Source organism: Cydia pomonella, chromosome 1, assembly GCF_033807575.1.
Source record: "Cydia pomonella isolate Wapato2018A chromosome 1, ilCydPomo1, whole genome shotgun sequence".
NCBI lineage: Eukaryota > Metazoa > Arthropoda > Insecta > Lepidoptera > Tortricidae > Cydia > Cydia pomonella.
Window position 1 is genome coordinate 12,916,994 of NC_084703.1, and position 23,918 is coordinate 12,940,911.

At 35.7% G+C, this 23,918-nt stretch overlaps 1 protein-coding gene across 2 annotated transcripts in view; it reads right to left on the bottom strand.

Moving 5' to 3' along the window:
- Window positions 1–2,866: 2,866 nt before the first annotated feature.
- Window positions 2,867–23,918, bottom strand: part of LOC133515633 (uncharacterized) — a 46,137-nt gene continuing 25,085 nt past the window's right edge. Inside the window, exons 2-8 of one of the 2 annotated variants that reach the window (XM_061848204.1) lie at window positions 12,882–13,055; window positions 12,234–12,358; window positions 8,643–8,839; window positions 7,827–8,030; window positions 4,755–4,912; window positions 3,834–3,908; window positions 2,867–3,751 (exon numbers count right to left, since the gene is read on the bottom strand). In XM_061848204.1, the coding sequence (XP_061704188.1) occupies window positions 3,720–3,751; window positions 3,834–3,908; window positions 4,755–4,912; window positions 7,827–8,030; window positions 8,643–8,839; window positions 12,234–12,358; window positions 12,882–13,055 (965 nt within the window). In that variant the 3' untranslated portion in view covers window positions 2,867–3,719. Of the gene's footprint in view, window positions 3,752–3,833; window positions 3,909–4,754; window positions 4,913–7,826; window positions 8,031–8,642; window positions 8,840–11,022; window positions 11,776–12,233; window positions 12,359–12,881; window positions 13,056–23,918 lie in introns of those variants that run through there. The other variant, XM_061848209.1, reaches the window with a different exon arrangement.

Below are 23,918 nucleotides of genomic sequence, written 5' to 3' on the forward strand. Positions count from 1 at the left end.
AAATCGCCAGGTGACATATAAAAGTTATAAAACCCACTAATTATCGACCGCAGCAGTAATAAAAAAAAGTACATTTTTGCATGGACCTAGAATAACAACACAAATAGGATTCCATCATCCACCAATTTCACTCACTGAATGATCTATGAACTTTCAGTCTACACAAACATTCGGGGTATTTTAGAATACAAAAAATACTTTTTATAATAATTTTAATTTAATGACTAGATTCTTATAAGATATACAACAAGAACATTGATTACATTACAACCCATACTAATTCAACGGTTTATTAAATTGATTCAATTTCTATACCTATAAAAAAAATATTAACTGAATTAAGCTAACTACGGCAGTAAGTAAATATCCACATTAAAAACTTAATGAAACTATGTATAAACAATTAATTTTTAAAAATGTCTGTATTTTATAAACTTAATCGATGTCTACAACTTTGACAATAAATATACTCAATGATCTGAATCAATCTAACTAAGGTATTACTTTACATTCATAACACCATGATACGATATTAACACATTAATGAAATGTTTAGTTAATATTAATCGATATATTATTACATCAACAATAAAAATACTTATCTGAATTAAGCTAACTACAGCACAACTTAACACTAATAACGCCATTAACATAACACGATATTTTAAATAACCTAGTTTCCTAAATTAGTATAACATTAAAATTTGTCGGTTCTCTTTGGCACTTTAATCTGTTATCATGTCCTGATAATTTCAGATAGGTCAATATCTGACCTATTGGATCTCAATTTTTATATGTATAAATTGTTACACAATAGTTACGCAAATGTTTAAATTCCATTACCTGTGTCATCTTATTCCGATAAATGACACGTGCTGAAGTTAACAGGTTTCGGGTACAGTCAGCGTCAAATACTTCGTAGCAGTCAAAGTAGCCAAATAGTTCGGTACACCATATATTTAGTATTTGACGCTGACTGTACATGAGGGCAAATTTTTATTCTAGTTTCTGTGTTTCTATTTTTTTTTTGTGTTTCTTATGGAAATGGCCAAAAATATGTTACCGTACCTATTTAAGTACTTTAACACAAAGCACACACAAATTACTATTAACATTCATAGTGACACTACACAACTTATTATTAACACATATACTAAGAACATTTTATTCTAAGCAACAATTTTAGAAGCTTCACGAATTTGTTATACAGAGAATATGTAATACTAGTGAATACAAATATAAATATGTCAACACGTGTAATACATAAAACTAGTCATAAAAGTAATAACAATGAACCGAATTAAAATGTAAATTAAATAATAAATTATATTTTGCACTATCTTATGTTAAAATTAAAAATGATTGAAATAATATATAATAACACATATCGAGGCCACATCTAGTCGCGCCCATTCTATGTTTCCTCGTCAGCGATCTACGTACGAGTATTACGCGCACTGTTTGTCCACTTACCTACCCCCTAATACAAATACTTACTTAAACATACTTACCGGCAAAATAATAACAAGTGCTTATTGTAAATTGCAATCAGTGTCTGTCGCTCCTTTTGTGACATGAAGTATGTAAATAAAATGAATATATTTTAAGTTCTCATTTTAAGTGAATTGTACAAATTCTTATGAGAATAAAGAATCTTTAAACCGAACTTAGTCAGGCCATAAGTTCTGTTACAAAGATTTTTACTGATAAAAAAGTTACAGGTGCAGATGATGCCTTATTATTCCTATATATGGGTTGAAAGATTATTTAATGCTAAATTACTTACAATATAATTTAACGTAATTTGCTATCTCAGTTCTACATAATTTTATGTAATAATCGGAAAAAAGATAAAAACATGCCAAAATTAGGTACGCGATATTTTCAAGGTGATTTTGCCCCCTATTTATTTATACTTCTTTTGTTACATGGTTGAATATTACATAAAATTAAAGCTGGAATTTTCATTTCTCTTAAAATATATTATTCACTACCAAAATTGCAAACCCAAACCTACTCCTCCTAGTTGGATGGCAGTCAAAAATAAGCGTCTTACTGAAAAGTACCCTATGTTTGAAGGGTATTAGATGAAGTACAGACTTGTCGGAGAACTAAATACTGGTGATAAAATAACGTTCTAATAAAGTAGGGCATACAAATAAACAATTGCATTTTTATTATTACTGTGATTTTTATTCCCTTTTGTAAAGTATAATTTTTCACAATCCAGCGGCGTATTCGTGTGTAACGAAAATCTCAAAGTAAACAAGAAGCAAATAAAGTCGTGTTCAACATTTTTATAAAACTGGCTTTCAAATCATGGCAAACTTTTTTTTATTAATTGCTTTGTATTGCTTTTAATCAAAACCTTCGTGACAGAACTTATGACCTGACTAAGTCGTGTTCATATTTGTCTTTATATTCTTGAAAGGAACATTACCTAGCCCATAAATGCTTATTATTTTGTAACCCGCGATGACTACGCCAAAACTCTTTGGGCGATGTATTTATGTTGCTGCCAGAATTTAGGCTCCGTTCTCCTTATGTTTCGGGTACAGATACACAAGGGTTATTTACTGTTTATCTGCGTATGCATGACCCAGATACTGTTCTATCTTAAGGAGACTATATGTAAGCCTACCTATGTAGATACATTTAAGCTATAAAACCTTATTATACCTATACCAAAACTATTTGACGGAATAATTGCGTTCAATGGGTATCTTATATATCATCGACTTATATCGGATAAATATTAAAACCAATACCGATCCCGAAGTACTTAGTTTCGGTAACAATATTGTGGGCAAAAAACCAGGTTGCTAATAGGTTAGGTTAGGTTAGGTTAGCTTCCTCTGGCTTGCTTCCTCCTTCCACCCATTTCAATATATTTATTTAAGTACTTTCGGGAACAGAATAACAAATTGGAACCTAAATCTGTACATGGCCGAACTGCATGCAGTAACGTTTAATACTATCTCACGCCTAATGAGATCGTTAAACGTAATTGCAAAATTGTGCATTAAGTTAACAGTGCCTTGCATTTCCTAAATGTCGCTTATTATTGATAAGCAAATTTAGTCCAAGGAATATAATGAATTTATACGAGACGACTGCTGTTAAAAAAGGTCTAAGAGCCACCCCACACTAGGATCTCCCGAGCGCCGGTGTCTGGTCAACTCTATGGCCGCTGCTTGGCGCAACTGCGCAGTAACGCCAGTTCCCATAGCGCTGACTAGACGCCGACGCTCAAAAGACGCCAGTGTGGGGTGGCCCTTAGAGCCATATCTTAAACTCACAGCTACCTGAATTTAATTTTTAGGTATTAACACATAAGTTTTGTGCAATTAGACTTTTACTTTTTACATTGCCACATTGAAAAATATATTCATCGGTAAACGGTAATGTTAGGTAGGCGGATTTTAAGGCGGTTAAACCGTGTTTAAAAGATTTAGAATCTTACATTCCACAGCGATAGTTTGTTCTATTTTCTCTTTTTTCTGAATGCTTATAGTCCTTCTAGGTACCGCTTCAAAACCCACTCATTCTTGAATATTCGCAAACTAATAATACCAGTGTAGCTTCAAGAAAATAGTTCTGAGAAAGAGGGCCCATGTAATATAAGTATGGACGTAGATCGAGAAATCAGGCGATGGTTGAAGATTGCCTTAATACTGTATTTCTTCTTCAATATTCGATTCGGGTTGCTGCTTTCCTCTCTAGTACAACACATCAACTTGTGCTGACCCCGCTGCTGGCACAACAAAGCATTTTAGTGCTGGTCACGTGCATTACACTATAACGGACTGTCATTTAATAAACACTATACTCACGATGAGAGGATTTGGAGTTAGTGTAGTCCTTCTTTTGTGTCAATGAACTTAGACTCGATGCTGCTCGATGCACGGCTGTAACAAACATCTAACTTAAAAAGTTTACCAGAATTATGTACCATCGAAAAAAATTAGTTTTACTATATGCGTTTTTATTGTTGGCTATCCTGTTCTCCTTGGAGGGATCCTGTTCTTTACACAAGTTTCTGACCTTAATAAAGTACTCAATTTGAAGAAGTTGCCGTTTTTTTTAATATGTATGTTATATACTCGTAGGTATAATCATTTCAGATTTTGATTTAGTATGGGCTAAACTTATATTCTTCTGCTAATATATTACCTACCTATTAGTCTGGGTTGATCATGAAGAAGTAGGGGGTCTTAAGAGTGGAACCACAGAAGAACACATGCCACCCCTTTTTTCAATGAAAAGATTTTCTCTTTATAAATTTTCAGGAAAATTGGCTTATACAACGCCAGTTCAAAATGAATAAGAATACTACTTAGTTCGCTTCGAACTATAAACAACCTCTCAAAAAATGATATGTTGGGGTTAGGGCAGATCTGGGATAATTGGAGATAATTCAGTTATCTATAAAACAAAACGTAATTTTCGATTGAATGCCTTCAATATCTTACTTAGTTGCATAAATTTTAAGTGAATGATTGTTCGGAAAAGTCGCCCCCGACATATGTAATAGGGTGCCAAACCAAGGTGACAATAGCTTGCGCTACGATAACGAAACGCTTTGTTTCTCTATATCACTCTTCATATTAATACTTACTTTACTCTTTGAGTACGACACTGACAGTTGCGTTTTGTTCGCTACGGAGCGTAAACGATTGGCATGTTGGCTAAGCACCCTGAACTTTTCGCAGCGTCGCGTGTACTTATATTATGCATCGTGCTTACAGACTCACATGCTTTCCTGTGAGATTGCAACGCAGTGTAGTCCGGGAGTGGGACAGGGGGGAGGTCCTCGTCCGGAGGCAGCTGGTCTCTCATGCGGTTGGCCGGGGCTCCTGCGATATACGCCCACGGCATCTGGCCCGGCAGTTGCCCGGCTATGCTGCGCCCGCTAGATAGGTATCATCAGTTATCATCAGCTTTTTGGTACGAGATTTCAATCGTGTATGTCGATAAATGATCAATTTCCGATTTTCCAACAAATATTGGGACCGTGCGAAGTGCATGGTGGGGGTAAGTAAAACGATCCCAGTGCATAAGGTGGTAAAAATTAGAACTAACTGCGGATAGCGTCTTTAACATTTCGTACAACTTATATGGCTCGAAATGAAACTTTAATTTACGATTTCTCCTGAAAGATTCATTTAAATTGTATGGTGTAAGGGACCATTGTAATCTGTATGAAGTGCTTAATGTAACTAATGTATTTAATTTGATAATTATTAATATATATATATATATATATATATATATATATATATATATATATATATATATAGTCCTCCTCATCGTTTTCGATGACGGCGACCCCAAATAAACACATTATGGACGTTGTCTAGCATGAGCCCTAATGTGGCTGGCCAGGCCGAACTTGCTCTTAAATACTCTATTGCACGCGTGACAATAAAGTTGGCCAGCTGCGTTGAACGTGTACACGTAGGAGGGCTTAGGTCTCTCTTTCCGTAACTGGCGTTTCATGTCTAGGCTAGTGAGGCGGTTATCGTCGAATGTTTTGACACCGTTATGGATGGTACGCCAAGAAGACCTCCTTCCAGCAAGCTCCTCCCAACGCTCAGGGTCGATGGCGCAAGCGCTCAGATGCCGTTTGAGCACGTCCTTGTAGCGCAGGTGCTGACCACCGTGCTTCCGCTTACCCACCGCCAACTCAGAGTAGAGCACAGCTTTAGGCAAGCGGTGGTCATCCATTCGAAGGAAGGAGGGAGGAGGAATTATTAATAATGTATCCATGTAAATAGCTTTGCAAATGCCACATACCTATTACGTGATCTTTTTCTAGAAGTAAGTTATCCTTAAAAGATAGACATTTAACATCGTGTACTTTTTTGTAGACCTATGAATGAGAGACATCTCCACCATACATTGTGTTGTTATAGCTCAAACGGATTAGCTAGCGTTTTCGATTAAAGCTCCTAGCCAGCGTGTTTTTTTTCAACCATATTTCAATCAATTTACACAAAACCTTAACAAGTTATATACCTAAGCCTTTAATATAAATATACCTCGAACATATCCGTTGCTAGCGTGTAAGCTAGCAACGTTCCAAGCCAAATCCGCACTGTTGAACCAAATCCGGACCCTGGTGCGGTTAAATAAGGAAGAAAGAAATCTGTCCGTTAGTTGTTTTGGGGTATTATTGCTAGATATTGTACCTAATTGGCTTGGCACCGACTTCAAACGTATCGGTTGCTAGACTTGCTAGCGCATTTTAAAGGGATAATATTTAATCTTATCCTTTTTGAAGTCGGTTTTATTTTTTATAAACTTTTTATTTTTCCATTTTTAGTATAAAGCTTTTGTAATAGACCGCGAGCCAGGAACAATTTCCATAACCAATCGCCTCCCGGCTGAAAACTCGTGTAGTGGTTAACGGCTAGGTATGATGAACCCTCGTGGACGTCAGCTGCCGCTCCGTTGGTGGGGTGAGATACTTTGTTTGATACTTTGTCAAATCTTACTCGTAGTTCAGATGCTGTAAAAAAAATCGTCAGCCGGTTATATCGCGGTGGTAACAACATCAGCTGTTGGTAAGCGCTATACTTTTTATGACAACAATAACAAATGATGAAACTTTGCAAGTAGCATTTTATCAGGCGTAAACGCCTGAAATGCCATCAACGGATTACGCAATTTACACATTACGCATACTTTGCCGCACATAAAGTGGTAAGGCGCATATTTTTCATATGTTCATTTTACAGCTAATGGTCATTCCACCGCGATAAAACCGGCTGACGGTTTTTTAGTTTAAAACAGCATCTAAACTATCATATGTCAAGTATCAGCCGGGAGGCGATGACTAACGAAATATGCTCCTGCCCGCGGTCTATAATAAGTGGCGCAGTATACTGAAGGACTCGTGCCTGTCTGGCCAAACAATCATGTCACAAAAAGGTTTCACGCTTCGGGTAGATTCAAATTTCAATGTCTGGATTTGAATCCATCAAGATTTGAGGCGTTCCCCCAATTTCTTATGGAACCCATCATCAGAACTGGACGTTGACAAAAATGTTTCTTAAAAACTTAAGTAAACTTAACGAAGAAAATAAATCACCAAACGTGAAATACCCGTCGTTGAACACATTTGTTCTTGTTTTTTATCAGCAGTTGCACTTTATCAAATGTCACTTTTTTGAATGCAAATGCTTGGTTACTTGATGAAAATACTAAAATCGCTATACGTATGCCTATTAATTCCCCTTAGATTTCATCATCCGAACTGTCTCTGAATCTGGAACTATATACTTTGAACAAAAAAATATTTTCAAATCGGTTCACAAATGACGGAGTTCGGAGGTAACAAACAAACCAAAAAATACTGTCGAATTCACAACTTTCCCCTTTTTTTGAAGTTGGTTAAGTTAGTATTAGTTGTGTCCCTTTTCAGATTTAAGAAATTTAAGTCAATGTTGATGTCTCGCAGGCGCAGGCGGAGTCTCAAAAATGTGCGTTAAGAACAACTACAGCTCCGTCCAAAAATCCGACGTAAATAATCTCAGAAATCGAGGTTTCGGTCTCAACATTTTCCTCCTCCAAAACTTAACCAAAGTAACAAAATTTTGGGAACGCAATGAGAAAGAAATTATCTGTGTCTGACCGTTTTGGTTTTTGTCTTTATTTTCTTTTTGCTGAAAACAAGAATACTTATCAAAAAAGCCAAACATACTGGTAATATTGAACTTATAAAAACATTATTCATCTAGGGCAAAAATCCAAAGAGGAACATGTCTGCAACGTTTGTATGGCAAAATTGCCACTAATAATTCCTCTTAACAATTAAAACTTACCCGCGGGACGTTTCTTGTACATTGGTGGTACTCAGGTGCGGAAGACTGCGCGCAGCTTGCATAGAACCGCGACGGCCGGCGGTGTCGACCGTGGCCCCGCGCAGGCGCCGCTGCTGCTCCGCGATGAGGTTCTCGAAGCTGTGCGGGGGATGGATCGGATTGGACGTAGACTCCTCAGCCATGAAGTTCACACGGTTTTTGTTCCTAGGAAATAAAGTATTTCAATAACTCTTCAAATGCTGAAAGAAAAGATTTATTTATGCATATCGGACGGCGTAACTTGCATTACATGTTGTGCAAATAATGTTATTTTCCTAGATTATTTATTATGTGACAAACAATCAATTAAGTTAAATACCTATATTATTTAAATATCCAACCAACCAAGAATCCAACACGTAGAAGCTCTTGACACTTTAATATATGAGATATTACGTTACGTTTAATATCTCATTACGTAAGGGGTATACCGAGCGAATGCGACCCTTGCCGTGTCATGGGATACATGCAGAGGCAGCACTCTGCAAGTACTAATATTTATTGAGAGTTGATGGCATCTAAAATTAGCTAGGCTATTGGGTTGAAGCGATATACTAAATACTGGACTACTTATAGGATAAAAAGACGGTATCCAATTTTATTTCCGGCAAACTGTGACTCACCTAGAAAAAGCGAAATCTATGATGGCTCAGGGGCAACACTGGTGTAAAGGTACAGGGTACAGAAGTGTGACTGGACTTTGAACCTACAGCCACCTCGCCACTTAACGCTCGCTATTTAATATTATTATTGTAATATGATATTAATAAATGTTACCTGTTGTCTAAAGAATTCATTGAAACCGATCTACCGAATAGCATGTCCTTCATAGACCGGAAAGACTGACTGAGGCCAGGGCGCGGGATTTTCGGCATCGGTTCGCTGGGCTCGCTCGAAGTGCGCTCGTCGCTGCCTTCCTCAGCCTTACTGCTCGCCTCCGGGCTCGTGTCCAAGTTACGAGTTGGCTCTATCTCCTAAAAATAGGTTATTCGAAGCAAGAAAAACCCGCATACAATAAAGTTTATATTCAATATATGTAGTATTGTCAACTCCCCCGATAATAATTAGCCCCTTCATTCTTTTTTGATGGCTGCGGGGGTGACTTTCCTACAAATATAAGGGCCAAAAATTCGGTATTTTACTTTACCCATCAAGGTATTTTTCTAGTAATTCCGATGTTTTATAATCCACTCTTAGAATTGAATGATTTACTTAGTATAAAAAAACCATACCCCCCTATAATTTCAAAGTAATTTCTAACAACACAATACACACATAACAAACAGACCTACCGTTTAACTGACAGTCTTAGCATACGAGTATATAAGTCTAAGTACACAGAAGGGTTAATGCATAGGCCAAATATCAATTCTTACATTACAGATGTAGTGAACAATCCTTGGCCATAATATTTTCTCAGTAACGTTCGTATTAGTTTTTGTACTGAGAGTGAGACTGACCGAAAAAGCATAAGTATGTACCTAGCACGTTCGTGCGTTTCCGTGAAAAACCGATGGTAAAGGATTATTCACTCCATCTGTACTCGTTACGACTATAAAAGGTAGGAATTTACTGTACCTAAATGCTACGAATTCATTTTCTACTATTAATATACCTTATAGGTAAAGTTTAATAATGTGACGTGTATATTTATCATATTATCATTTTATGCATTTTTATAGCTTACGTTAGATATCATTACTACTAGAAAGATGAATTCTGGCGTGGGTGTACATAACAATCACGCCGAAAAAGAAAATTACAGTAGCTACCGTATACGTAAAGAGAGGCGATTTTTTTCTTTCTTGCCTTGTGGTTTAGGGTATTGTTAAATAGATTAAAAATACGTTTTTGGAAAGTTTATATCGTTGACTGCTCTTTTCTTTCCAGAAGCAACTAATACTCATCGAGACAATTCTAACCTCAAACACAATTAGTTTGTATTCTCAGAGTTCCCATTGTCACCTCCTGTTTTATCACAGAGTTCCCATTGTCACCTCCTGTCTCCATCATCAGATCAGTTCCATGTTATCATAATATTTCATTGTCATCCAATTTACATATGTATGCAAAATTTCAGCTTATTCGTAAATCGGGAAGTGGGTCTAATTTAACTTTCAAGATTTTACCCACACTAACTAACAAACATACTGACAGGGCAAGGAGGATACTCGTAAATATTAGGAGTCACGAAAAAGCTATTTTAGATATAGTGAATATTTTAGGAAAACATAGCTCCGAAAGTCCATAAACGGTTGAACCATATAGGTTCAATAAAATTAAAATATCATAAAGTATGTAAACTAATTTGAAAGGTATTATATCCTTTTTGCGTATTTAAAAAGTAATAAGTAATACCCCGTTTACCTTGTAGTAAGTACATAGTATCAACAAAAAGTCCCCTTTTAAGTCTGCCTACCTATTATGAATGACGGACATGCAACAAGGAAAGCCTAATACACGAGGATGGCCTGACATGCTAAAAGCTGATTTTTTTTCATAATGTATCAGCCGAAACAATAAAACACCACAGTACAATATTAAAAAGAGAGGACACATGTACAAGCAGTTGTTAACAAGGTACCTATAGTGCTAAATAACAGCGACATCGGTTGCATTTTTGACATTTGGCGCAGACTGCCACAGTTCGTTTCTTTGAGAGTTAATGATTTATATCTAAAGTCAGACCAAGCTATGTTGGCAACGATTTTGATAGCCCAGCCTGTGCAAGTATTAAGTAAACGTCATAGTTTCATAGAAGTTTGACGTTTGAAATAACACCTGCACTGTCTGGTCTGTCAAAATCGCTGCTAACTTATCTTGGTCTGACTCTACAGAAATTGAGCGTGCCAGACACGTGCGGTAGCAAACAAAACAATATTCTTCTATAGTGTCTATTAACGTATTCAAATCTATCGTTACGCGGTCGCGCAGACGCCGACATCAGACAACTACCTTTATAGTATTTTTTATCGTCGGACGATTCATCAAAGCAGGTGACATAAACTCGTACGAGCATTATGATAAGTTCAGTTTTGGTGAATCGACCTGCACAGTCACGCATGATGCCATTACCCTGCCAGAGATCGAGGCGGTGGAAATAATCATAAGAAATTGACGACACAGACCAATAACAACACAGTCCCTTATAACTCACTGAAGACGTGACTGATGTCCGGTACCGAGAGCAATCCAATATTGTAAAAATAATGAGCCCTAAATTGATGAGTAGGAAGATGCCGAAACGTCCATGAAGGATAGCCATAGTCCTCGACGCCCATTTTGTGCTGGGATTATTGTTGCCGAAACCGCTGCCTATTCCATTTATGAATTCTAATGAATCCCTCAAAGTCTGTTGCAACAAATAAAAATATTTTAATAGAGGCGACATATTCTCATAAAGGCTCATTTGAATTATGTTTTTGATCGGTGAAAAATACATTGTGTAACTTCTGTAAGTATAACATGTAAATCCGCATTCGGATTAAAAATAGAAATATATGTCACTCTATAGAACTATTACTTTGTAAGGGACAGTGTGTAGATATATAAAGAACATAGGTCGGTGGCATGAACCCTTTGAACGACACGCGTATCAAGCGCGGCGCGTCATCGTGAACCTTGTCGGGATGTACGAAGGTTGATATTGAACTGCAGCCGCGCGCGTCAGTTGGCGTCTTTGGCGGTCAAAGGGTTAATGCATTTATCCTTATGGAACTGACCTAAACTGTACGGGCTAGTTATATATGCCTCTCTCGACAAATATAAATTTGTTTCCTACACACAATTCGCAATAAGTGCTTAATATGTAACTGGTTAAGAGGAAAGAGGACGGCCGAATCTCCATTTGTATGGAATTTCGGCCGTCCTTTTTCCTCTTATATGTATAATTAATATAAGTAATGTTCAATTTATGTAATATTATGAGAGAATAAAGGTTTTATTATTATTATTATTTTCCTCTCTGGATATTAACATTATGGAAAATATTTTACAGTATTTGATTTATAATAATCATAGCTATGCCCCTATGTATGAATTTTCGTTTTTTTTTATTCTTATAATAATTAGGAGAGAAAACCCGATTTCATTCAAAATTTAAAATCCTTATAAGTTCCATAATAATAAAAAGAATGAAAATAAAATCAAACGCGTCAAACTATTATCAGTAATGTTAATATCCAGAGAGGAAAATGAGGACTACGTTTGTATGAAAAGGCGATTTCGCACGGGTCCTCCACTTTCGTGTTAAGACTATATAACCACGTGTTTCTTTTTAATTAAATGACGACGAAAGTGATTAAAAATACATCGGTATATTATTTATAATAAAACTTTTTTTTTATAAATTTTGGAGCATTTACTTACTTCTGTATGGAAGGAATCATTGATATAGCATAATATGCCGACTATATCCTCTAGGGCAACTAGAAAAGAAACTGCAACCCAAGGCCAGTGCACGTGGTTCGAATGGTGCTTTCTCCATCCTCCTTCTGCAAAATTAGGTTTCTATATATCTATAATATATGGTTTTACAACATTTTGAGCGCATTGCCTTATAATTTCATTTTTCGACTAGCTAGGTAATGTTTTAATGCTGTAGAAAGTACTAGATTGGCTTACGAATTTAACTTATAGGACCAAAAACAGGCTTCCCAGCATAATAACAACTTTCAAAAATATTAATAATCAAATGAGTTTTATCTTTAGGTACATATTGCACTAATTGGATCCTAAACGGTAAATATAGAACCATTACTTGGGTGAATTGCAAAAAAAGATTACATAGTTAGGGAGCTGTAATAAGTCTTACATTAATTGACTCCACTGTTACAACAATTGTTACGCACTTTCTATTTAAGTTACACGCATGAAAGTGTGTTGGCGTATGCTATAAACTCATGTGTGTATGAATTAAGTACCATGAATAGAATACAATACCATTTACATAGTTAACTACATAAAACCTTTTTTTACAATACATCCATTTTGATAAATATGCATTTGATTACATACTGATTAGTACAATGCTTGCAGCCGCCCAAAGCACGCTTAATCCGATGCCAATACAGCTGAATATAAATGCTCTGGCAGTGACGACAGGCATGGAGGCAATGTAGACGTAGGCTTCGTTCGCTACATCCTCCAGGCTTGCCCCGATATTAATGTCGGTCCCACAACTACTTGGATCTGAAAGACAATGTTTTTATTAATAATTATAATATACATTACCTAATATGTTACCCCCCTAGGTATTCATAAAAGTACTACAAGCCTCAATGAGTTAATTTATGGTTTATCCTTTTCTAAAAATACATATTAAGACAAACTATTATTAGCTAATTGGGACGTGTAGTGCGTTTATAAGTAAGGGCATTATAATTTATTAATTTAAACTTACTAAGCCAACAAAATATTAAAGAGTGAAAATGTTGATAATGACCCTCTTGTACGAAAGTAGGTAGTAGCAGTAGCGAAGTGTTTGGATAGTTGTGAATATCAAATAAATTATTATGACTGTTAGGAAACTGCATTTTACGTTTTGAATTCAGCACTATCACTTAAACTGAGGCGGTTCTTGAGAAGGATCCTCGTGAGTCTTTTAGTAGAAGGTAGATTAGTTTACCTATGACGACTTATTAAGAGGGTATCGTGCGCATAGTGGCGCCACTTTGGGGGGATTGTGCTTCTAATAAGCCAATTTATTTCTGCAAAATTTAGCACGGGTAAGTTGTAGTCCTATAAATTCCCCCACTTTTAGTCTTTGTTATATAGGTAGTTTAGTTTTTCTTATTTTTTACTAATATTACAAAACGAAAAATATAATAAAAAATTTAAAAAAATAAAACCAAAACCAAAATAATTTAATTTCATATCTTTTTTTTTAGATAGTCGGTGCCAAACCAAAACTTTACACAATGAATAACTCTGCGCTTACTTGCATAAAAAAGATATAGTTTGCTCATTAATTTAGCTCTTGCACTACTACCTACTACCTATACTATAACTACTCGTATTATTTTTTTCTGTTTGGCAGCAAATAATGTTTTTGTTGGTTTGGCACCGCCTTCAAAAACTAAGTAATTACCAGGATGGTTATTAGATTTCTTATTATTAGGTATTAATTACTTTTTGGCAGAAAATTGCTTTACAACCAGATAGAGACTGGACAAGGATATGGGTGGGTGTATAAAATTTATTTAGTACTATTCAGTGGGTTGGTTTTTTGAAGGCGGTTCACTTTATTTAAAAAAAGATATGAAATTAAGTTATTTTGGTTTTCCTTTTTTTTCAGTTTTTTATTATCTTTTTTCGTTTTGTAAAATTAGTAAAAAATAAGAAGAACTAAACTATGCAACAAAGACTAAAAGTGGGGGAATTTATAGGACTACAACTTACCCGTGCTTAATTATGCAGAAATAAATTGCTTTATTAGAAAACGCAATCCCCCCAAAGTGGCGCCACTGTGCGCACGATACCCTCTTAAGGATGACACACGTTAGAATTAGAACGGCTCGGGTCAGGCATCCGACACTTCGCTTACGAAACGTCACGAACGACAAACGAAAGCATCACGTGATCACCGGACACAGGTCATGGAAAATGAAGTGTTGCTTGCCTCGGCCCGGACTCGGGCCGTTATTACAACGTGAGTCATAATTTAGTCTAATATTTTAAATATTTAACTAGGACAGTTTTCCAAGTAGAAATTTAGAAAACACTTGATGAAACAAAAATACTTTTTTATTTATAAAATTAATTCGTGCATTCGCCGGCAATCACCTTGATAAGAATAGACCGTTAAGGTCAGACTGATTTTATACGAGTTTGTTGTTCTGATGCACTTCTATTTGTACCAGCAAATGACTTTGTATTCTTTTCATAATATCTGTAGTTGCGAATACAAGAAGACGTTAGACATGTCACAAATATCTGATAGCATTTTCTTAGTAGTGAAATTTGTAAAATCACCTAGAAAGTTTAGTCATTTTTCTTATCATTGCATCCATAGATCGTGGATCGTGTCCCAACATGGCAATAATGTCTTCGTTGCTATCCCTTGGCGAAACATAGTGTTACGCCGCACTTTCCGAAAACTACTCTCAAATGTCCACTCAGCAACGGTGGAGTATGTAACAGGTAAGTCGGTTTTAATTTCATTAACATTCAAAATCTATTTTTTGACACCTTCTAATTTAATTTGTTTGGTCAATTGTAGATGATCTTGACGATGGGATCCAATTTGTCTACGAACGATTTGCTGAATATGCACAAAAACAGTTTCCGACAAGATGCAGCCAAGTCACATCGATATTGGAAAAAGTTTTACAAACGATACCACCAAAGTAGCTTCAAATTTTTTTTTTCCTCCTATGGCACCATTTCGTCTACTTTGTATTAATGTATTTCATATGCTGATTTCAATAAATCTTTCATGTCAATAGTTCGTCTGGAATTTTACTTATGCATGCAGACGCTTCTTCAGGGATCTATATAAAAGACAAATATCCTGTTTGTCTAGACACATTTCTCTACGTCAAGTTTTGAAACACACGTTGTTTAGTTAAATTCAAGTTCTAAACCTGAAATCATGTCTATGAATATGGTAAGTGTTGTTGCAAACTCTTACAAGTTCACTCCATGAATATCCAGTTCTAAACAATGCATTTGCACTTTTCAGACCTCTCCTACGGTGTCAGTGAAGAAATATTTTGTCGTCAAGTGGATGGGCGACCTCAGTGATCACCCAGGCTTGACATACGTCCCTAGTAAATGGCTCTGTTCGTACTTAGACCACATTATATTCATACGCTACCCATTTCCAATTGATAATTACAAGATTGAACAGTTGATTATCGAGAACTCGCCAGCGTCGAATCACTGGAAACCTCATATGGCTGCCTTTTATTATCAAACAGGTAAGACAATACCTAATTAACAAATCTTATCACTTAGTACATTTACGGGTTATTTAATTTAGTTTCATTTGCAGATAGCCTCGAAGATGCGATACTCTTTGCGTCATACTACGTATCACCTCCTCAAGAAGCTCAATCTGATTTTGTCTCAACCTCTACCAGCATCCAAAATACCATCAGCAACGAATCCTTTTCAAGTCAATTACTCGCTACCAATGAGCTTACGTTAGAGCAACAGTTAAATATAATTCAGCCATTAGTTTCAAGTGTTTGTCAATCGATAAAAGTTACCAAAAAATAAATATTACTAAAAAAATTAGTGACGAAATGGACAAAGCCATGGTACAACTACTATCTATAATAATTGGCGCCTGCAAAGTATAATGTCAAACTGGAATCTATAATCGTATCGGTATTTGTTTCAATAAACATACGATTTCAATGAACAAAGTTATTTTTTCTGGTTTTGACAAGGAATACTGGGAACCAGCGGATATCATGGGTCATGGGTTATCAAAATTGTATACCTATCGCTCTAATAAAGCGAGTTCTTGTGGTTAATGATAAGAGTTTCATGGAATAAAATATATCTATCTCTTTCCTGCACAAATAAAATTCAGTATACGTGACTTTTCGCATAAAAATTGTTAATAATATTTCTATAAAGTACGGCATTACGTGCGAATTAGGTAGGCATTCATGTATGGGTTAAACCGATCAAGTTTTATTTTCCTTATTTGTTATAATAGCCCTATATGAGTAATGGGAAACTATGAACCATATTTGGCCTTATCACTCATGGCAAAACCATATTATTGCGTGGGTGTCGAGCAAGTTGACGTCATCTCACGCTTATCAATGAAGCTATTGTTCTTTGAAGTTAGGTGTTTTTACTTCATCAAACTTATTCGAATTGGAGATTGTAAAATTGTAGATTCAGCGTTATACTGGGTCAATATAACTGGACCATATTATTTTATTTGTACAAATTCAGCAGATAATTTTAAAGGTAATTAGTAAGAGCCTGGACTTTCTATAGAAAAAGTACATTTAGATAAAAATTTTATTATATAAGTTCTGATGAGATTATAATTTTTTATAACAGAAAATAATCAGTTTGCTGCTAATTCATCAAGTTCATTCGAATACAATTTATATCACAGCAGATGGAGGGCTGTTAGTTGTAAATTCCGATCGAATTGGATGTACATTTGGTCGTCGTTTTCTCGAAGCTTGATCTTTTCCATGTTTTTTATGGTGATGCATTTTTCTGGAATGACCTTTCTTTGGTTTGTCTTCAACAGTGTCAGGCTTTGATCTGTAAATTATCAAAATTTACCAGTTAAAACTTCAAAGAAAACTATGAGTTCCTACTCAAGATCTTATCGAAAATTTGATTACCAATTTATGAAATTAATGATCAACTCAATTTACATAATTAGATTCAACCGATGCTGGTGTATAAATTTTACTGCCATGACGAAATACTTTACACCCATTAAAATCGCATTAAATTAATGTTAATTTCCTATAACCTCTTTTATGGTTTCAATAAACTATCTCTAACTACCTTGGATGACGTTGTGGAGAAACGAATATCTGTTCCCGCTGAGAACTAGATGATTGAAAGCCGCTTCTATCAAAATCTTCAGGATTGCGATATCTAAATGAATCTGAAGGTTCAGTTGTAAATTCTGGTTGAATTGAAAGTTCAGTTGGTTTTTGCAGTCTTGGAGCTTGGGTTCTATGGTGCCTTCTCCTGAAGTGACGTCTTCTTGAGTTAGATCCTGCAAGTCCAGGTCTTTCCCTGTAAACAATCAGAAAGTATCCATCATTAATTTCATTTCTAGAGAAACTAAAAGCATTCTGAGAACTAGATAACTACCTCATGTTGCGTCGCGAAATGAATATCAGTTCTCGCTGGGGTTGAGATGATTGAGATTCTTGCCAGGATGTAGCTTCCGGAGCTTGGGATCTCCACGAGTCAGATCTCGCGGGATACCTAGGTCGTATTGGGGCCACATTAGGTCTTTGCGGACGAACAGCTCGGGTTTTTCCGGAATTGTATGCACTAGGTTTCACTCTATCCGAGGAACCTTCTATCAAACTGTTTTCTGCAATCCTTGGCCTGTAAAATGGACAGTGTTAATGGAAACTCAATAAGAAAGCTTGCAACAAACAGCAGCAAAATCTGGTTCGAAACATTCAACACTCTACAAGTACTTACCTCGATTCCTTTACAATTTCTGCTTTACAAATCCCAACTATCAACATTAAAATCAACCATATCAATAAACACTTTCTTAAATTCATTTTTACTTCATGTACTTCAAATTGTCTCACTGTTAGTCTTAACTGACAACCACTTTGCTTCAAGTCCTAACGGCTTTGAGTTCTTAAGCCTCCACACAGCTGTTTTATATCTTTCTTATCAAGTGGCCACGATCTCTTATTTAACGATTTATTTGTTATCGATATTATTTCTTGTAAGCGATGAATATTTATTTGTTTTTAACTGCTTAACGATCCATAAGGGTCATAATTAAGAAATTCCTTAGATTGCCCGCGCTGAATAATATTCGTTCTATAATTTAGTTTGCTACTGTATGGTGACATCGTAATTCATTAATTGACAGGTTTAATGTGCTGATATGTTCAAAATTGGATCACATCACGTTTAATCGGTTGATCTTATGATTATTAATTCCATAGTTAATAGTTACAGATGTTCGCAACCGATTAATAATGTTTTATTCATAAAATTAATTCTATGGAAGGCACCATATTAGTATCAGCAGTCAAAAGAACCAAATTACCAAATGATAAGAATAATTTACTTGGAGTGTTCTTGATAATTTAAAAAGGGCAGTTAATGGTACAATTCTAACAAGGATTCATTCAGCTTATAAATACATCTCTGAGCTCACAGTAGCTGGTCATGAGTAATTAGGGAAAAATATTTTGTCCCATTGTTCATTATTTACCGATGACGGGCTTATCAAGCCATATATAGAGTATACCTATCGATCCGACAGGAAACAATGGATCACTAATTCGGGTATATATATATGGCCCCAAGTAGTAATTATTCATAATAAAGCTCGCATGCTTTCGAACAGGACCGATTTTAGAGTGACCATATTTTACAAAATTTTAAATTTTCATTTAAAGGACCGGTGCAGTTTAGAACTTGACAATGGATTACAATACGTTTGAGGTAAGTTTTCTTTTACAATTGTTGACTTCGTTCATATGCGTTTGCTTAACTAGATTATATTTTGATGGTTTATAATTAATTCTTTCAGAGTAACCCAAGCCAGAAGATTTGTCATGTGGTGAAATTTTATGAAGCGGAGGACAAGCCACTTGGTGGCCTGTATTGTGTACCAGCATCTTGGATCTTTTGGCATGATGATAACTCGACAACAGTGATGGTGGTGTATCCTGATGAGGAACATGAAATCACTAGAAAACGGATCGAAATCTACCAAAGTCCCACCGAGAACTGGACTCGGCACTTTGCAGAATTAATTTACAGCTCAGGTGAGATCTAGATCTGTTTTTCAATCCCTTATTTTGTAAAGTGTTATCAATGGTTCATTATTTAGTTCATTAGAGTATTAGATCGAATCTTAAACGAAAGTTAGCGGAAGTTTGAGTATTCTTTAAGGTTTAACTCTTGAATAACAATGACGTATCTTTTGCAGATTTTCACAACGTGATGAATTACATCTATGCACACGAGAATGCAGAAAAGTGTTATGCTGAAGTTTCCTCGGAAATTGAGAGTCTTCAGTCCTCAGTTTCAACTTCGTCGGTTAGCTCTGAAGAAGATGAAAGTGCTGTTTTGATGGAGTTTGAAAACGAACTTAACCAGCAATTGAGTTCAGGTGCCCATTCATTGATAGCGAGTACGGTAGATGAAATTATTAATTCGGAACCTGACTTATCGAAGCCTGAAATAGATCTGCAAGATACCTATGAATTTAAAGAAGAAGATTATTCAGATCAACCGCTCATGTTTTTAAAGGAAAATAAAAACGTGACAACATCAAAAACTCTTTGGGATTTACTGGAAGACATCAATCTGTTGGCACCTGCTAACAATTCACCTCGAACCGATGAAAAATGGACGCTGAAGCATAAAGAGTACTCATCCGGACTTGTCGAGCTCATGCCAAATACAGATGTCTACATTGAAGAAGCAAAACTTAAAAAGTGTTTGAAATCTTCGAAGACTTGTACTTCATTGACAAGACAACTCACTCTAAATATATTTACTGAGTCTGCCTTGAAAACGTGCACTTTCATCGGGCCACGAAAAGGAAATCTAGAAAATAAGTTAAATGTTGATGCAGTTAAGGCGATTGTCAATTTCGTTAAAAAATATGAATGGGAGCGAAATTCGCGACGAGTCAATACTGGTACGATCGAAAGCGCCATACGATACCAGATGCCGCTGTTCCGAAAAAAAAAATTTATTTAATGGTTATGATATAATCCTACAAATATTTGTAGAATGTAAGGACGTTTTTTAGTAATTAAGTATAGAACTAGACTTTTAAGTTTGAGCTACAGTGTTAACATTCTGTTCTAAGAATATTTTTATATCGTTTTTAATAAACGCACATTTTCTATGAATATCGTTGTTTATTTCTAGTCGTACGGTTATATGGCCTTGTTGCTAAGCAGCGGTTGTTAGGGGGCGGAGCGTTGCTAGGGAGTGGGGCGTTGCTACGCAATGGTCAGTAGAGGCGGGGCGTTGCTAGTACAATAATGAAGTGACTCTGATAAGTACTCAGTTCTACTTAATTTTTATCTAAATCTGACATCATAATGAGTAAGTTTTTGTTTCAATAACGAGTTCCATATCTGGCTTTGTTGATTATGCAGAAGTCAGAGGTTATCAAATTACTGAGTAAAATTAAAATCAATTTATGCTTATCGATTTCACGCGAAACTAGTACTTGCTAATTAGATTATTATAATGAACATTGCTCATTAAGATAAATTGATGTCTCATCATGTTATAGTTAATATCTGGATCAAGCTGAAGGTCTTCGTAAAGCATTCTAAGAACTAGATAACTACCTCATGTTGCGTCGCGAAATGAATATCAGTTCTCGCTGGGGTTGAGATGATTGAGATTCTTGCCAGGAAGTAGCTTCCGGAGCTTGGGATCTCCGCGAGTCAGATCTCGCGGGATACCTAGGTCGTATTGGGACCACATTAGGTCTTTGCGGACGCAGAGCTCGGGTTTTTCCGGAATTGTATGCACTAGGTTTCACTCTATCCGAGTAACCTTCTATCAAACTGTTTTCTGCGATCCTTGGCCTGCAAATTGGACACAGTGTTAATGGAAACTCAATAAGAAAGCTTGCATCAAACAGTAGCAAAATCTGGTTCGAAACATTTAATACTCTACAAGTACTTACTTCGATTCCTTTACAATTTCTGCTTCACAAATCCCAACTATCAACATTAAAATCAACCATATCAATAAACACTTTCTTAAATTCATTTTTACTTCATATACTTCAAATTGTCTCACTGTTAGTCTTAACTGACAACCACTTTGCTTCAAGTCCTAATGGCTTTGAGTTCTTAAGCCTCCACACAGCTGTTTTATATCACTTTCAACACTCTAAAAGTACTTACCTCGAGGAATAGGAACTCGATTCCTTTATAATTTCTGCTTCACAAATCGCAACTATCAACGTCAAGATCAAACATTTAATCAACTTCATTTCGCCTTTTTAACCATGAAAATTCTCGTAAATGTATGTCTTAAAGTATAATCACTTCGTTCCAAATGTTAAAAGATAATACAGGTAGCTGTTCCCGAACAGTCCTTTATACAACATTTCGTAATCATAGTCTCGCGATTACCTACCAGATGACTAATCCATTATTCATAATACCTATAGAATAACGATTTCTTGTTCCTATTCATATTCTTAAGAGTCGACATGTCAAAGGTTATCAGTACCGATTCCCTTTCAAGGAGTCCTTGAAATGTAAATGAATTACGTATTGCAAGAGCCTCATGTCAGTTTTCTAGTAAATAGAATCGCATTACCATATTTAGTAAAGCGTTTTTAATCTCCAGTTTCAGGACTAATAAGGAAAAAATTGAAACAAATATTTCGCTTGTTCGATTACTCAGTCATGGGAAAACAACGACTCACCAATTAGATATATATTGCCCAGAAAAAACCTTGCTCATTATATAGCTATCCTGGCCTTTGTGCAGACGTGTTTTGATGCAAGTCGTATTTAATTAAATTGCCAATTATTGCAGTTCTGTAACTAAGAATGGATGGCGCGTTTGATGAGGTAAGAATTTTTCTACTACAATAGTTAATATAAGTTATAAATGTTTGCTTAATTAGATTATGTTTTGATGGTTTATATTTAATTTTTCCAGATGAACTCAAAACAGCGCTTTTATCATGTGGTAAAATTTTATGATACACATGACAATTTACTGAGTGGTCTCCATTGTGTACCAGCATCCTGGATCAAATGGCAGGATGAGTGGACAACAGTTTTTCTGGCGTATCCTGATGAGCCAAAGGAAGTCACTAGCGAACGGGTCAAGAACTACGAAAGTCCCTGTATATACTGGTTTCCGTTCTTAGTAGAAATCATATATAGTACAGGTGAGTGCCTTAGATGTCAATTCATAGATTTCTGAAGCCTTATCAATGGTTCGTTGTTTAGCTTTCGTATCTTTCAGGCTAAACTCTTGGATAACAATGACGTATTCGTTGCAGATTCTTACGACAGCGCGATACATTACATCAATAAATGCAAGGACAGTGCTGAAAAATTGTCTATGGAAGTCGAACGTTCTCAGAGCTCGATTTCAACTAATTTGTCTTTAAGCCACGAGATGAATGGAAGCAATCAGTTGGAATTCGAAGAATGGATTCATGATGGCCGACAATCCAAAGTCGCGAAGCGCAAAATTGATCAAAACGTCGAGTTAGATCCATTTCTAACATCGGTTGCATTAAGAACTTCACTAGATCTATTACAAGGCAACAATTTGAACAAAGCTATTGAGAACCAACAGACCATTGAAAAATGGACACTAAAGCATTGGGAGTACTCACTAGGATTAGTCGAACTCCTGCCTAATACTGGAGTGTACATTGAAGAGGCAGAACTCGAGAATTGTTTGGCATATTCAAATAAATATTCTGCCCTGGCACGTCAGCTGGCCAAACATATTTTTACTGAATTTGCCTTGAAAACGTGTCTGCACGTAGGGTCGCGCGGAGGTAGTTCATATTTACGGTTAGACCCTGACGCAGTTACGACTATAGTCAATTTTGTCCGAATACATGAGTACCAGCGCAACTTGCGTCAACTGAGTAGTGAGGCCCTAAAGCGTTGCATACGGGACGAGATGATAAAATGCAGAAAGAATAGTTAATGTAAAAAGTTAATTATAAATCATTTTTCCATTGGAGAATAAACTATTGTGCCATTATCAAAGCGTTTTTTATTTCAAACACCATTTTTACTTGATTCTATGTACGAATTATAAAGCTAGATTTAAATTCTTGTTACTAGCCGTGGTCTGTGATAAGCATATTTGTTTTCATCTTATACCTATTTCTCGACTTTACAAGCCAATTAAACTTATGAGCCAACAAAAGCTAGTATGATTGAAGTATGCTATATCATCATACAGAAATTGAACATTAAAAACCCCGAAATTTTCAAAAATTCATATCTTTTGAACGGCTAGATTAAAAAATTCATAAAAAATCACAGTAACCTATTTCGTGGGGTAGAAAAAGATCCCCAAGTTTCAGCAAAATCGAAGATGCAAAGTTCATTGGTAGGATGAGTTGGCATGGAATGCCACGTATGTATTCTAGTAGGGAATTGAGAAAGATAAATAAATTGTAGTTTACGGTAAGAAGAAATATTTATTATTCAATTAACAGTAGACAGACAGTATTTCTTAAACTAATAAATTACATTAACGGTTAAAGCCTTTTACTTATAAATTTCAATATGCATGAAATTATTATTTTTTATATATAATTATTTCATACAATGACAAAATAACGAGAAACATTTCTTTTCCTTTACATTAAGATATATGGTATAAAAATAA